Genomic DNA, 14,124 nt, shown 5'->3' with positions numbered 1-14,124 from the left:
CTTGCCAAAAAAATCCCAGCAATATACTAGGGTGTTCCGGGACTAAATTATCATTAATGATCACTAATTATTTGTTTTAATTAAATTCGGTTATTAAATAGACCTGGTAACCGGTATATAATTAAATTTTCGGATTAAATCAGGTGTGTCAGAAAACCCAACTTTAACAAAACAAACTTTTACGTAGAAGAACTATTGAAACATTGTATTTATTTTAAGAATAATATTGACAACTTATTAACTACTTTTGTTTCTAAATGTAAACTTCGTAGAATCAAACAAGGGCGGATCCAGGATTTTTTTTCGGGGGGGGGGGGGGGGGGTACTAATTTTTTACTTTTTCGGGGGGGGGGGGTTACTAATTTTTGACTCAGTTTTCGACTAATTTTACTGATTTTTACCTGGGTTTTACTAATTTTCGACTTATTTTCGACTCGGTCAAAAAGTTTTTTTTTTTGGGGGGGGGGGTCAAACCGGGTAACCCCCTCCCCCCGGGATACGGCCTTGGAATCAAAGATACACATTTTTCCTTCATTTCCACCAAAGCTTCTTGCATTAAAAAAAATCCTGCTATTTTCAACATTCAATATTTGTTCACGAACGTAAATATATTCAAACTAAATCTCATTAAAGAGTTTCGTAATTAGATTAGATCCGAATTCATTCTACTGAATATTATTTCTTGAGCCCACGTACTCTTTTTAGGGCGTTTTAGATATTTAGGACATTATTCTCTATACTCACACATGGCTTAAATATCATCTATTACATGAAATACTAATATATGATGAAAAATACGAGAAAAAAGATTGTCATGGCGCAAATGAAAGAAGTATATCATCTTGAGCAAATAAGCGTACAATAAATTTTAATAATAATAATAATTATAAACAATAATAATTAAGAAATAAGCATTACAATAAATGTGCGAGGAAAAAAGAGGGGAAAAAAGAAGGAAAGAAGGAAATTAAGAAGGAAAAAAGACTATTCATCCAAAAGCCCACCAAAAGCTATGTCACTGAATTTTATGATATACCAGTGCTTCGACTGTCCGCTATTCCCCAGGGTTTTCCCGAGTTTTATCAAAAGATAAATGAGTTTTCCAAAATCTACCCACAAATCAATGTTCGTAAATAAGCGAATGTTAACATGAAATATAACTCATTAATATTCGTTAGCGGTAATTTGGGGAAAATTGGGTATTCTCCCGTAGATACAGCCATGGCTATGGACAACACTGCAAAGCATAATGACAGGCACAGCTTCAGATATTTATATCAGAGAAATTGAAATGCTCCCTTGAAATTCTAGTACATATTTTCGTCTTATTGAGCATTAAACCCTAAATTTTGTTGAATTTCTGGGCACTCTCTGCTCAAATTATCCATTTTTTTGTTATTATTCCGCCTGGAACTTCTGATCACCCCCAGAAAAGAATTTTTCTGGGTACGTGCCTGCTCCTAATTTTTAACAACTTTTGTTAAAACAGTCTTCAGCACAATTTGTGCTGAACAACCCACTAACTATTCAGCCTCGAACTCAGGGCTGTTAAATGACCAGAAAATCCCAGGCTTGTGGAAAAATTTACAATTTTCCGACGATACCGAGCCCAAGACTGAATTCTTGGGGGAAAGATTAAGGTTTGGTAGCTCTACTTGAACTAACTGGGCAGATAGCACACACCCAATCTCCCAACGACAAATTCTTCATAGTCAATTCGATGGGACTTTGCCGCTGATAATAATAAATTAAAATTAATTTAAGACAGAGGGAATTTGTTGCAATAGAGGGAAAAGATTATGCACAATATCTATTACATGCACATAATGTATCTTAAATATTCAGAATTTATACTAAATATTTATAGTATATATGACATATACACAGTGTATCTCGTACAGGAAACTCGGAAGGCGTTTCGGTGCACATTTTTATATAGTTTTCAATTTGTTGCTAAAATTTGTCGGTGTAAAAACTTATTGGAGGATAAAATTAATCATGGTGTTTGTTTTTACATTTTATAAAAGTTTTTAAACCTTAATTACTTATATTTAACTTTATTAAAATCTTATTATTGATCATAGTTTTGTTAGCAGATATTATACACACTGGGTTGAATTATGCTTGCCGAACGTGAAGCAGGATTCGGCGTTATATATATATTGTTCTCAACCCTGCTATATCGATTGTTATAAACTGTGAAATTGTTCGATATTCAACATTTATATTTTGTGATACCACTTCTTATAATTAATGTGCTAAAATTTACCTGTCGCAAATGCAAAACATCACTATACTGCCTCAAAAGGTCTTGGAGGGGGGATGTGAAACCGTCGGGTCTTTTTGACAACGGCATTGATAAACGAAGTATGTAGTAATAATTTGAAGATAAAATCCCACATTTTTGTCAAACAATAAAAAAAAAAAACTTAAAAGCAGATATTATGAATTTTTCCCAAGCCATGATCACCACAAGAAGATTTCTTTAAATTCATATTCCTTTTTTTATTTAAACATTATAATTAACATTAACGACCATTTGATTAAACAAATATATAATTTCCAAATATTTTTTTTTTCAATTTCTCGAGACTAAACTTCCTTTAAAAATATTTATGCTACATTTCTACGTGCTATGACATAAATAAAAGCTACTTAGCTTTAAAAGAGAATCATGAACTTACAAGAAGGTGACCAATACGTGAACATTCATAAGTAAAAGCTGTTTAAGATATAATAAATAGTGACATTAAATTTAAATAACAATTTACCAAAAGACCTTTGGTTGGTTGGGGGTGGTTTGAGGATTTCTTACCAGCATTATATAGAAAAACTAGTTCTCGGAGGAATATTTTCATGATTTAAAAGAGGGGGAGGGAAAAAAATTTATAATAAGGGTAGAAATGTTGGAGGAAAGGGTAAATAGAAAAAAATTATTTTCAAAGTTTCTATCGAAGGTTACTTCAGGCTTAATATTTTATCGTTTAATTTCAGTCTCGCACTGGTCGCTCAAATTCAAAACCATTTAAGTGCAAAAAATAATACTTGCAGACATGAGGAGATTTAGAATTGGATGAAATATATATTATTGACAGTCCTACTGAATTGATTAAAAAGGTCTGAGAAATTTCTAAACGGATCGAAAGACTTCAAAAAGTCCACTTAATTATAGACCATTAATTAACCACTTAATTAATTCTAGAAGAAGTATGAGCACAAGTCAAAACTTGTAAAAAAAAAACCTAGCACCTGTTATTACAAGACTCCGGCAAATTTGTAAGCAGGATTCAAACCTGAGGTTTAAAAAGGGAGGGGGGCTGAGCTTCCTTTTCCAATAATCAGAAAATTTCATGATTTTCACCAATAGTTCATATACTTTTCATACAATTTGTCTGTCGTAACTGTTTTCCAAACTAACCTTGCCGCCCCCATCAAAGAAATTACTGGAAACATGTCCAAGTTAAACAGACAAGCAAAAATCATTTCAGGTATGAGTCAACAACTATTTAATTACTCCCTTTTATCTATTTTAGATCGAACTTCACTCTAGGATGGCATTTTAGTCATAGAAGATTTATTTTAGTAATAGTAATTTTAGTCATAGTAATTTTAGTCATTTAGTAATTTTAGTCAATCATAGTAATATGACAATCATAGACAATCATAGTAATATAACAATCATAGTAATTTTAGTCATTTAGTAAATTTATAGTAATTTTAGTAATTTTAGTCAATCATAGTAATATAACAATCATAGTAATTTTAGTCATTTAGTCAATAGTAATTTTAGTCATAGAAGATATTTCGGAATTTGAGGTACAAATAAGTATCAAGATTTTTAAAGCCGCATGTAAGAAAATAAAAAGAAAGCGCATTTCATCATTTTTTAGTGTGGTTTGGTGTTTTAAATTTTTTCGTTCCAAAAGTGCCAAAAAAGGTTGGAAAGCAACTGTTCAAGAAAGTAATTTTGCTACCTTTTCTATGGAAATATTAGAATACAATTTTGAAACTATCATTGAACAAAAAAATTGTAAATGTGTATAAAGTAAGAGTAATCTCAGCAATTTTATAGCAAATATTTTTCTTTGCTATTTTCTTTGTCTTTTTTTTTTGCTTTTTAGTACAATAAAAAAAAAATCAAATTTTGCAACTCCCACAAAACGTATTAAAAATCACAGTCAAAAAAGAAGTATCTACTAATCAACGAGTATTTTCAACTAAAATTGTACAAAATAACCGACGAAAAAACCGGCAAAGTTACAAAAAAAAATAAAACAAAACAATGGCACTAAGCGGTGATGGCTTTGGACTCACTAGGTTCGTCATGAGTCTTTTCCTGAGCCTTAGGCTTAGGCGAGGGAACACTCGGAGTTGGGAAAGTGAAATGAGAGCCAGTCGCGTGCGGCGTTGATAAAGAGCTTGATGGTGCTGCGGCACTTAGCTGCGGAATAGAGAACCTTGGACTTGCTGTAGCTAAAGGGCTAAGTGAGGACCAAAAATGAAGAGCCCCGAAATGATTGGAGCTTGGAGTCTTTAAATGCGTATATGTAGACGGGTAATAAAATGCTCCAGGAGATGGTGGAATAATCGCCATGAACGGAGTATGAAGGGCTGACGACGGACTATGTCCATGAGGAGAGGCACAAACAGGAGACCCAGAAATTGATGACGCAGAAGAGGGAAGCAATGCAAAGGGACTTAAGGGGAGGGGTGAGTGAGACGATATGGAGGATGCACTTGGGGGACCCGGTTTAAACAAAACCGAATCAGGTACTAACGCTAAAGGCCTTGGTTTCGGTTTGGGCTTCACAACCTTTGGTTTCACAATCTCTTCCGTCTTTTTTGGCTCAGTACCTGAGTTATTTTCAGGTTCTTTTTTGACAACACTGGATATCTCTAATTCTTCATTTTTCTTTTCTTCCATTTTATTTGGCCATACGTGATTAGCCACTTTGCGATCAGCATCTGGGCTTAAATTCAAGGGCGTCGCCTGATATCCATCGGGCCCAATGGCAATCTGATGTTCAGCGGTCGTCTCTTGACTTTCACCATCAGATTCCGGCTCTATCTTTATATGTGGCGGGGTATATTGTCGCTTAAGCGCCGGTTTGTCGCACGTCTGCGACTCGTTTCCGTTCATATCAGTTCTTACATAATACGGATACTCTCGCTTGTAAGTTTCGCTATTATTTTGTATCGATGGGACGAGCGGAGGAACCTGTATTTTGCTTTCGGGAGATTGAGATCGCAATCGTTTTGGCTGATTGCCGGCTTCGGGCGACGCCGCTCGTCTCGACAGGTTGACAACATTGTCTAACTTTGTATTTTCGAAATTAAAATAAGTTCCTCCCCAAGGAGGTTGCATTTCAAAAGGAGATGTGGGTAAACGCATCCCATTTGGTACGTATGAAGGCCCAGTCTGGAAACCTTGATATCCCATCCCTGAAAAAGAAAAAAAAACAAATAGTATACCTCAATAAATACCACGCAAATAAGTATAAATTATAACAACAATATGTAACTTGGTGACTATATATCAAATCATACTCAATCAAATAAACCGTACACCCGAGCAGGGTTGGGGGGGGGGGTGAGCTTTAGGTCCGGTTACCCCTTAATCCGAATTTTTAATGGTTATTCTTATTTAAATTATTAAAAAAAACTGCCCCCTCCGAACATAAACAAATCTCTACGTGCCTGATTTAAACGACCAGAGTTCGAGTTTATCGAATGACTCCGGAGGAGTGAATCTGAGTGAGGGTCTAGCAATATAATAATAACAACATGGTTTTTAAGCCGGAAAATCCAGTTTTTTATACATACGACGTAGTTTTCACGAACATTTCCTTGAGGAAATCACTTCCAATAACCTTTGCCATCCCTGCACAGTTATGGATACACCTACCCTTCTTCCTCCCTATTGTACAGACATATCCTACATCAGCGCCAAGAAAAGACATAAGATTATTTTTCTATTTAAAAAAATATAGAAAAGCGACAGAAGAGAAAGAGAGCGGCATTTCACAAAAATTGCTGTTCATCCCACTATGGGAGAAAATAGGTTTATATAAAAAGGAAAAAAAAATCATTATTGCCATCTGGATGCTAATGGGCAACTAAAATTACTATGCTAAGCTGTCTAGTACCTTAAATCACAGCTATTATGAAACTAAGTTAATTTTGGTGGGAAATCCAAATTATCCAAGTCACGATTAAACCACAAGACGCGTCAAAAAAATAAAAAAATTCAAGGTTAACAAAGAATTGGGAAAATTTTTCAGGATTGGTAGTTAATTATACCTTTCGGCTCCAAGCACGTGAACAATAAAATACAACACTGATCAAATACTCCACTGAGCCAGGTACTTTTCATTGGGATTTGATAGTATGAAAGAAACTTATGCAGGACGGGGTAACTTTTTCCAAAATGCCTTGCTTGCGACTTCTAGAAGTATCATTTTGAATATTGCAAACCCAAAGTCTTAATTAGACTCAAAATTATACGTATCATTCTTATTTAGGTATTAGGCATATTTTTTTTACTTATCAAAGTGCAAAGATCGGGGATCTTATCCATCATCCCCGGATCTTATCGGATCATAAGATCGGGGATCTTATCCATCATCCTCGATCAGATCGGAGGCGTATCCAGGATTTTTGTTCGGGGAGGGATTGGGGTACAAAAAACATTTAAAAAAACGCATCAAAATATCGTTTTATGCATTTTAATTATATTTTTACAAGTCAGACAAACGTTTCAGAGGGGGGGGGGGGTCAACCAAGGAAAATCTTAAGATTCTGATCTGGCTTCTTAAGCCATTTTTTTTCTTTTTTTTTGCAAACACCTTTCTCCATTCTACTTTGATCAGTGGTTTAAGGACTTCGATAGGATTGTCATCAAAGGTTCTCTCTTCATTTCATTTGGCAGTGAGCTGTAAGATCTTAGCACTTTGGTGAGTCAAAAGGAGATTGTTACAAACTAACTTATCCAATAACAAACATGTCTATAAGTGGCACAACTGGCAAATGGATTGATTTTACTGCACTTAACAGTGAAAAGTGACGACTAATACCTATTACTAATTTTAATTAGATTAATTTATTTTTAACTGATTTTCAATTACAATTTAATTAAATTTATTAATTATCTAATTTTGATCAGAAATTTTGATCAGAACATGCCAATCACATGGTGAAATAATTAAAGATGAAATGACCAGGTTAGAATAGAATAACATCACAATGCAGGTTATTTATTCTAGACATGGGGAAAGTCAACTCTTCCTCTGGTTATATAATTTTAATTTTGGTTTTGAGAAGGATCTAATTTAAATAAACAAACTGTTAATTTAGTATCGCTAAGAATTTTTACAAATATTTTTCTACTAGATAAAGCAAGGTCGTTTTCCATACAAATACAACAATACGATGGTTGCAGCAACAGCTGCAATCTAGTAAAGAGCGCTCCATGGCCCATAGCAACAGAAAATGCCAAACTAAATAATAGGTTTTTTATATCACCAGCCACTTTATTTGGACGAGTTGCATAGATATATGTTTCGATGGCTAAAAAACAAGACGCTTTGCTCGGTTTCAATTCCAACTTTACTTCCATCGGAAAAACTTGGTTTTTTAACAATTAATTATGCAAAAGTCGATATAATCTCTGGCGCTCTGGTGGGGGAGGGGATGATGAACGGGCCTTAAATATGTTTACATTTTACTAGAGTCGTTTTCATATTCTTAGGTTCAAATCACAGCCGAGGTCATCTGTAAATGTTACACTCTTACACCTAACGGATGCATTTAGCATCTAAATGACTTAAATCCCTGTTTTCACTTTTATGATCTAGATTTTCGCACATGGAGCAACAAATCTAAGGTTAACCTAATAAGACCTGAACAGGTTTCAAATCAATAGTAAACGGTAAAAGTTATGTCAAATCCGTCGCGTCACAAAACAGGTAATATAAATTTGACTTGGTATAAAATAAGGTGAAAGCTGTTTTACGACCTATTCAAATCACAATCAAGCTGCTGTATACCTGAATTTCAGGAATCTAACAGTTCGCAATAATCAACTATTAGTAAAGAGCGACCAAAGGCAACAAAGGCCGAAACAACGAAGGCAACAAAATATATATATATATATATATACGTATATATATATATATATATATATATATATATATATATATATATATATATATATATATATATATATATATATATATATATATATATATATATATATATATATATGAGCAACTTGAAGTGAACAGAAATATTCCGTATATATATATATCCCTCCTCAATCCCTCGCTCTTTACGCTGAAGTCCTAAAGTTATTTAAAAATAAATCTTGTTCAAATTAAACGGCCCTTGTGTTTCAGGACTCGTTTTTAAAGAATTGTGACAAAAAGTCAAACTTTAGCGGAGAGAGCGAGATAATGAATAGGGAATAATTTCTACTTGTTTTAAGTATTAATGTTACTCCTGACTTTCATTTGAAAAAAAATTTAATTATTTATTTAAATTCTAATAATTTTTCAAATCACACTGGATCACACTCCTATCTATAACAAAATTCCATTTTGTTATAGATAGGAGCTTATAACCTCTGCAATAGGGTTGCCAAATATGCTGATTTTTGTTAAGATTACTTGATATTTTGGGGCGTGTCCCTACTTTTTCGAAAATCAGGCAAATGTTCTCAAGCTCGTAGCTTCTGATGGGTAACAATAAAAATAATAAACAATATGAAATAAAATTCCTTTTTTTATAGTTTCGGTTACTATTGGGCCAAGTCGCTACTTACCTATAGTTCGTTACCCCGATCTGTTTAGAAGAGACAATAAATGAAATTAATAGTTATTACAGACGTTGATTTTAAAATTTCATTTGACGGTTCATTAATGATTTAGTGTTTTGTTGCGCACCAGCTATTAGGGAAGTGGGGGGCAGGAGTTTCTAAAGCCTCAAAAAAACGTATTTTTTACCCAAATGTTATAGCTTCGGGTGATGAGTCTTTCAGATAAATATGGAGGGGAGGTCTTTACCTCAAAACCTCGCTTCATTTTGAGGAGTCTCTAACACTAATCCAGCAATATGAGTGCTGCGGGGTGACAGTTCCTCTTCATTGCAAAATAAATGTTCCTAACATAAATCATTCTAGCTACTTAACTGACAGAACCACCCAGAGTACTGCATCAAATACAACCTCCACCCACCCCTCAACACGGCTTTCAGGTCCATAATAATACCCTTAGACCCGTCATTCCCAATGTGGGGTGAAGACCCCACCGGTATGGCATGGCATTATTTTTGTGGGTCATGGGCAGGAAGTGCACCCTTCGGCTGATTATACTTTAGACCCTAAATTTTGAGAAAAAAAAAAAAACGCTTTTCATATGAATGAGGGCACATTCCTATGCATTCAAAGACCAGAAAAGATACATAGTAGTATTGCAATGACGACATGCATTGTATAAAACATGTTTTATACAGACAATATTTTTCATTAACATAAAATGTACCTGGAGGACGACCCCCCAAAAATACCAAGTTAACGGCCTTTTAAGCTTCCTTCAGATGAATACATGCTAAATTTGAAATAACAAAAATTTAAAGATCAAGACATAAAGATTTTAGGAATTCCCAGATGGGGCATGACCAAAAATCGGTTGGGAACCACTGCGCCAGACAACACCATAAACACCATAAATTATACTTGAACACCATATACCATAATGAATTCTGCAACACCATAAATTCTACCTAGTTTGCTTCTTCTTTTTTTTACCTTGTAAATCTTTTTTTCCAGAACATCTAGGACTTCCTAGAACATTTCTAGAAAATCTCTACTTCAATAAAAGAGCCTGGGCAAAAAGTGATAAATTGTCGCGCGCCGTTGCTTTCAATACTGCAACTTCTAATCATGAAAAACTCTCAAGTCGCACCCTCCTCTCAAAACTTTTTCCAGGTATGTTTACAACTGTCAATCCTGTACCTACCCATCTACAAGCAGATAGGTAATACACTGACCTTGGTTGAACAAGATTAAGGTTACAAACTGTACTGCTGAGAGGTTAGAAGGGTTTAAATACTAAGAGGAACATTGAGTAAGGTTAGGACATTTTATTACACAAGACATGAAATATATCCTTTACCACAAACGGAACTCCATGTACGTAAGGGGAAGAATTTCCAACTTCGCCCGATTTTCGCATTTTAATTTTCCTGGAATGATGTCCCCTTTTGAAAAAGACCCAGGAGAGAGGGGGGCGGGCCTGGCTTGATTGCAGTTTATATTTACATTTATTCGATCCTGTAGAGTGAAAAAATTATCTAATTTTAAGAGTATCAATTTTTCCAGAAAAACAAACAAATAAAAAAATTAAATCGAAATTCTAGCGTAAAAATTTGTTGAGCAAAATACAAAAAAAGAAAAATTATCAAAATTCTAGCGGGCTTTCCCAATATCATAGATCTACCCCTGATACCCTCCTAAAAGACGTCTGTCCAACTGTATTTTTTCAAATGAAGAGATGTTCAGACTATATTCCCCCCCCCCACCAACACCTGGAGCGCCTCCCTTGAAAAGTGAAAATGTGAACCTAAAAAGTGATTTTGAGGCTTCAAGCACCTTCTCCAAAGATATAGCTTATAGCTGGTACATAACTATACAATGCTGTTTAGCCGTTAGGATTACAGTACAAATGGGCTATACACTTCATTTTCCAGTGACATCGAGCGGTAAAATGTGGTCGGAGACTGAGAGGTTATAAAAATAGCTTTTTTGATAGCGTTGAAGCGATTGGCTGCTAATATTTGAGCTCGATAGTGTGTTAGCCCTATTCAGACCTCAATGGTTTTTTTTAGAGGGCGGGGGGGGGGGGGCATAAAATGGTAGAAAATATCACTTTGAAGAGGTATAATCTTTTTTGTTCATTGAAGAAGACTCACAGGGTATCTGATACTAGACTGGTTCGACACGATCACTTCTGGTGACGCATCCGTAACCATTCTTCCCGGAAGACAACGCAACATTTAGTCTTTTTCTAGATAGAGACTTGAAGTCTCCCCAAATGAGTTTTTAGAAATATTAATTTTGATCACATAATACTTATAAAGGTCGCTTCCTTTTTGTGGGATATTTTCCCCTTTTTGAAATTACGCATATTTTTTGTACGCTAATAGCGTTTGGTGTGTGTATTCAAACTTATTCAATTTTACGTGTTTGGGATTAATACAAATAGCAAATCCTACTGATGTACATGCATATATTGTTATATTGTTATATATTGTTGCATATATTGTTACCAAATTCCTGTTTTTGTTTTTGAAGTTTCGGTTTATAAGTAATACGGTTTGATAGCAATTAAAATTCTAAAACACCAAAGTTCGATAAACAATATATGTACCAAACGTATATTCTTTTTATGCTGATGTCCAACATGTCATGATATATTTCAAGATTTTCATGTCAAGATATGTATTCGCAATAATTTAATATTATTGCTTAATTATCATTGTTAATTTATTTTTTAATAAATTATTTATTAGTCATTCCTATTTATTAACTTCGCCCTCTACTTTATTTTAATAAAAGTAAAATTTATAAAATTACAAACCAATTATAACCATAAATTGTTTATTTGAAATTTTGCGCCCCTAAAATTTTGGCACCTACGGCAAGTGCCCCCTCTGTGGGGCAATTGCCCGCTAGATCTTCAGGGATTTTCTATAACTTTTGAGAGACATTTTCCTATAAACGCTGATTCAGAAATAGTATCTATTATACGGATTTAGTTGATAATAATTTTTGACTATTGGAAAAAAAAATTATAATTCCAAACAAGAACCTGAAGCGAAGACCGACGCGAACTCTTAAAACGAACAGAAATCATTCAATGCAGCGAGGAAAGTTGCCCCCTCCCGAGCCTTCCCCTGCTATTTATTTATGCTCAAGTCTGAATTGTATCTCATTTGTTTCAACAATATTTTATTTAACACAAGAGCAATTTATAAACGAATAACTTAGTAATCAGAACAATTCCAACTAAAAAGGCTCATTTTGTTGCATTTACTTTAAACAACAAGAATTTCAGTCCGAATGTGTTTAAAGGTTATCAGTAAACAAAATAATTTCAATCACCAACTGGCTAGATCAGCATGCGTTCTAAGAGGCTTTCGGGAAAGCGGTTTCTCTCTCTTTCTCTCGGACTTTCTCATTTGCGGGTGTGTTTGCGCGAATACCTGCATAAAGGCCATACTAATTCTTTCATCACCAAAATTGATACTTTAGTTCAGCGGTTCAGCCTTTGCACGGCTTTCTATCTATTTATTTTCATTCAAAATCTGTCTTATTTAATTATTTAATTTATTTTACTTACTTAAATTTTAAATTTGATTACTTAAACTTGTTACTTCAATTACAGGAATAACAATAGAATTAATTGCTGAAGAAACTTTGTTCTGAATGGGGTTCCAATAATCCCCTCGAACACTGTCTTAAAAAAAGAAATGGAAATTAAACGTACCAATGGTGGCTACTTTTTTCGTTTTTAGCGAGTTTACCTGCCAATGATCAGAACGATCATTGGTCTCGTCTAACTTTTATTTGAAACTATACTATACTATACTATACTATACTTAAACTATACTTAAACTATACACTTAAACTATACTATACTTAATTTCCGAGGAGGGACCACGTGACTCTACCTTCGCAAAGTAATTTAACAGGGTATTTTTTTAGGGTCAGTGGACAGGAAAACTCATGTCCACATTAAACAATTTGCGTTTTATCTGGAATTTGGCTACGACTCTAAAAAGATCGTTGGCCTCGATAAGTCCCAGGTGAAGTCCCTAAGTACCTTCTTTTGGCAATGGCTTCTCCAAGTTTGCCCACAAGAATGCAAAGCCTCCCCTTGACCCTGAGCTAGAACATACAGCTCATACTCAAGGTGGTTTTAGAAGGCTCGAAGAACAAAAACCACAGTATACAGGGTTTTTTTTTATCGCACCTGTTTAATAAAGTCATTGACCTCATTAAATTTCACATCTAAAAATTATTTATGTCCCTGGTAATCTTCCCAGTTGCGCGTTGGAAGTGACTTTAGCGGGGGGGGGGGACTTAAAAAATCTATAAAAAAGGGCGAATTTAATGACAGAAGAAGGATAGTCTTAGGAGTCGCGGGGGAACGGTGTGAAAACTTGATACCTAACATTTATCATGGTTGCAGCGATAGCTGCTTCCTAGTAAAGAGCAAACCACGGCTCATAGTAACCAAAGACCTAAAAACGCGCTTGAAAAAAACTTCTTAGTAAGAAAAAGAATTTTATTTGTAGCTGAATCGGGAATAGTAACTTATTTCGACTAATCTTAATAATGAGGGCTCATTGCGAAAAAAAAAGCCTAAAACCCTGTATCAGGAGAATTACAGCAGGCCACCTTGAACAACAAGGAAATCATTTTTTGTATGGGAAGTACTGTTTCCAAGGGAGATCGTGTCGAACCATTTATCTTAGAATCACGAGAGATAGCTCTTTGAAAGGAAATCGCTATATCTAGTCCACTTTTTAAGTAAAAAAAAAGAGATCGTGCCACATCAAAGTGGTATTTTCTGACATTTTTTGCCACCAAACGTCAAATCCAAGCGAATGGAAATTCTAAGGTAGTCAATCGATTTTCCTTGGTCTAAAATAGGAGGTTTTGTGTCTCAGATCACAGGAATGGCGTTTTTTTTTTCATTTCGTGCCACAAAACATTCAATTTTTGCCCAAAGAGGGTAAAAATGCCAGAGATTCGAGTTTCTAAGATAGCAAATCAATCTTTCATGGTTTCAAACCCTAGACAGGAAGTTCTGAGCCCCCCTATCTTGACAAACCACAGCAAAGTAGTATAAGTTTTTTTTACAGTATACTGTTACTCTCAACTAAATTAGTGACCTCCGAAGGTTGAAAGCCTTGATCATGGCTAGGTGGAGTTTGTAAGTGCATGACTTGGGGTATTTTTTCTAGATTTAGACGAAGCAGGCTATTAAAAAGACTGTCAAGCAGATCGGGGTAATTAACCGTAGTTAAAAAAAACAATTGTTAGCATTACATATTTTGTTATGT

At 34.7% G+C, this 14,124-nt stretch overlaps 1 protein-coding gene across 1 annotated transcript in view; it reads right to left on the bottom strand.

The window, feature by feature from the left end:
- Positions 1–338: 338 nt before the first annotated feature.
- LOC148953797 (uncharacterized) overlaps positions 339–14,124 on the bottom strand; it is an 86,305-nt gene continuing 72,519 nt past the window's right edge. The window contains exon 6 of the mRNA XM_089085647.1: positions 339–5,442. Within this exon, the coding sequence (XP_088941773.1) occupies positions 4,289–5,442 (1,154 nt within the window). The 3' untranslated portion in view covers positions 339–4,288. The remainder of the gene's footprint in view (positions 5,443–14,124) is intronic.

Source organism: Artemia sp. Qi Xiang Cuo, chromosome 3, assembly GCF_049724085.1.
Source record: "Artemia sp. Qi Xiang Cuo chromosome 3, ASM4972408v1, whole genome shotgun sequence".
Lineage (NCBI taxonomy): Eukaryota > Metazoa > Arthropoda > Branchiopoda > Anostraca > Artemiidae > Artemia > Artemia sp. Qi Xiang Cuo.
The sequence above is the reverse complement of the archived record's forward strand: the minus strand, read 5'-3'. Positions and strand labels throughout refer to the sequence as shown.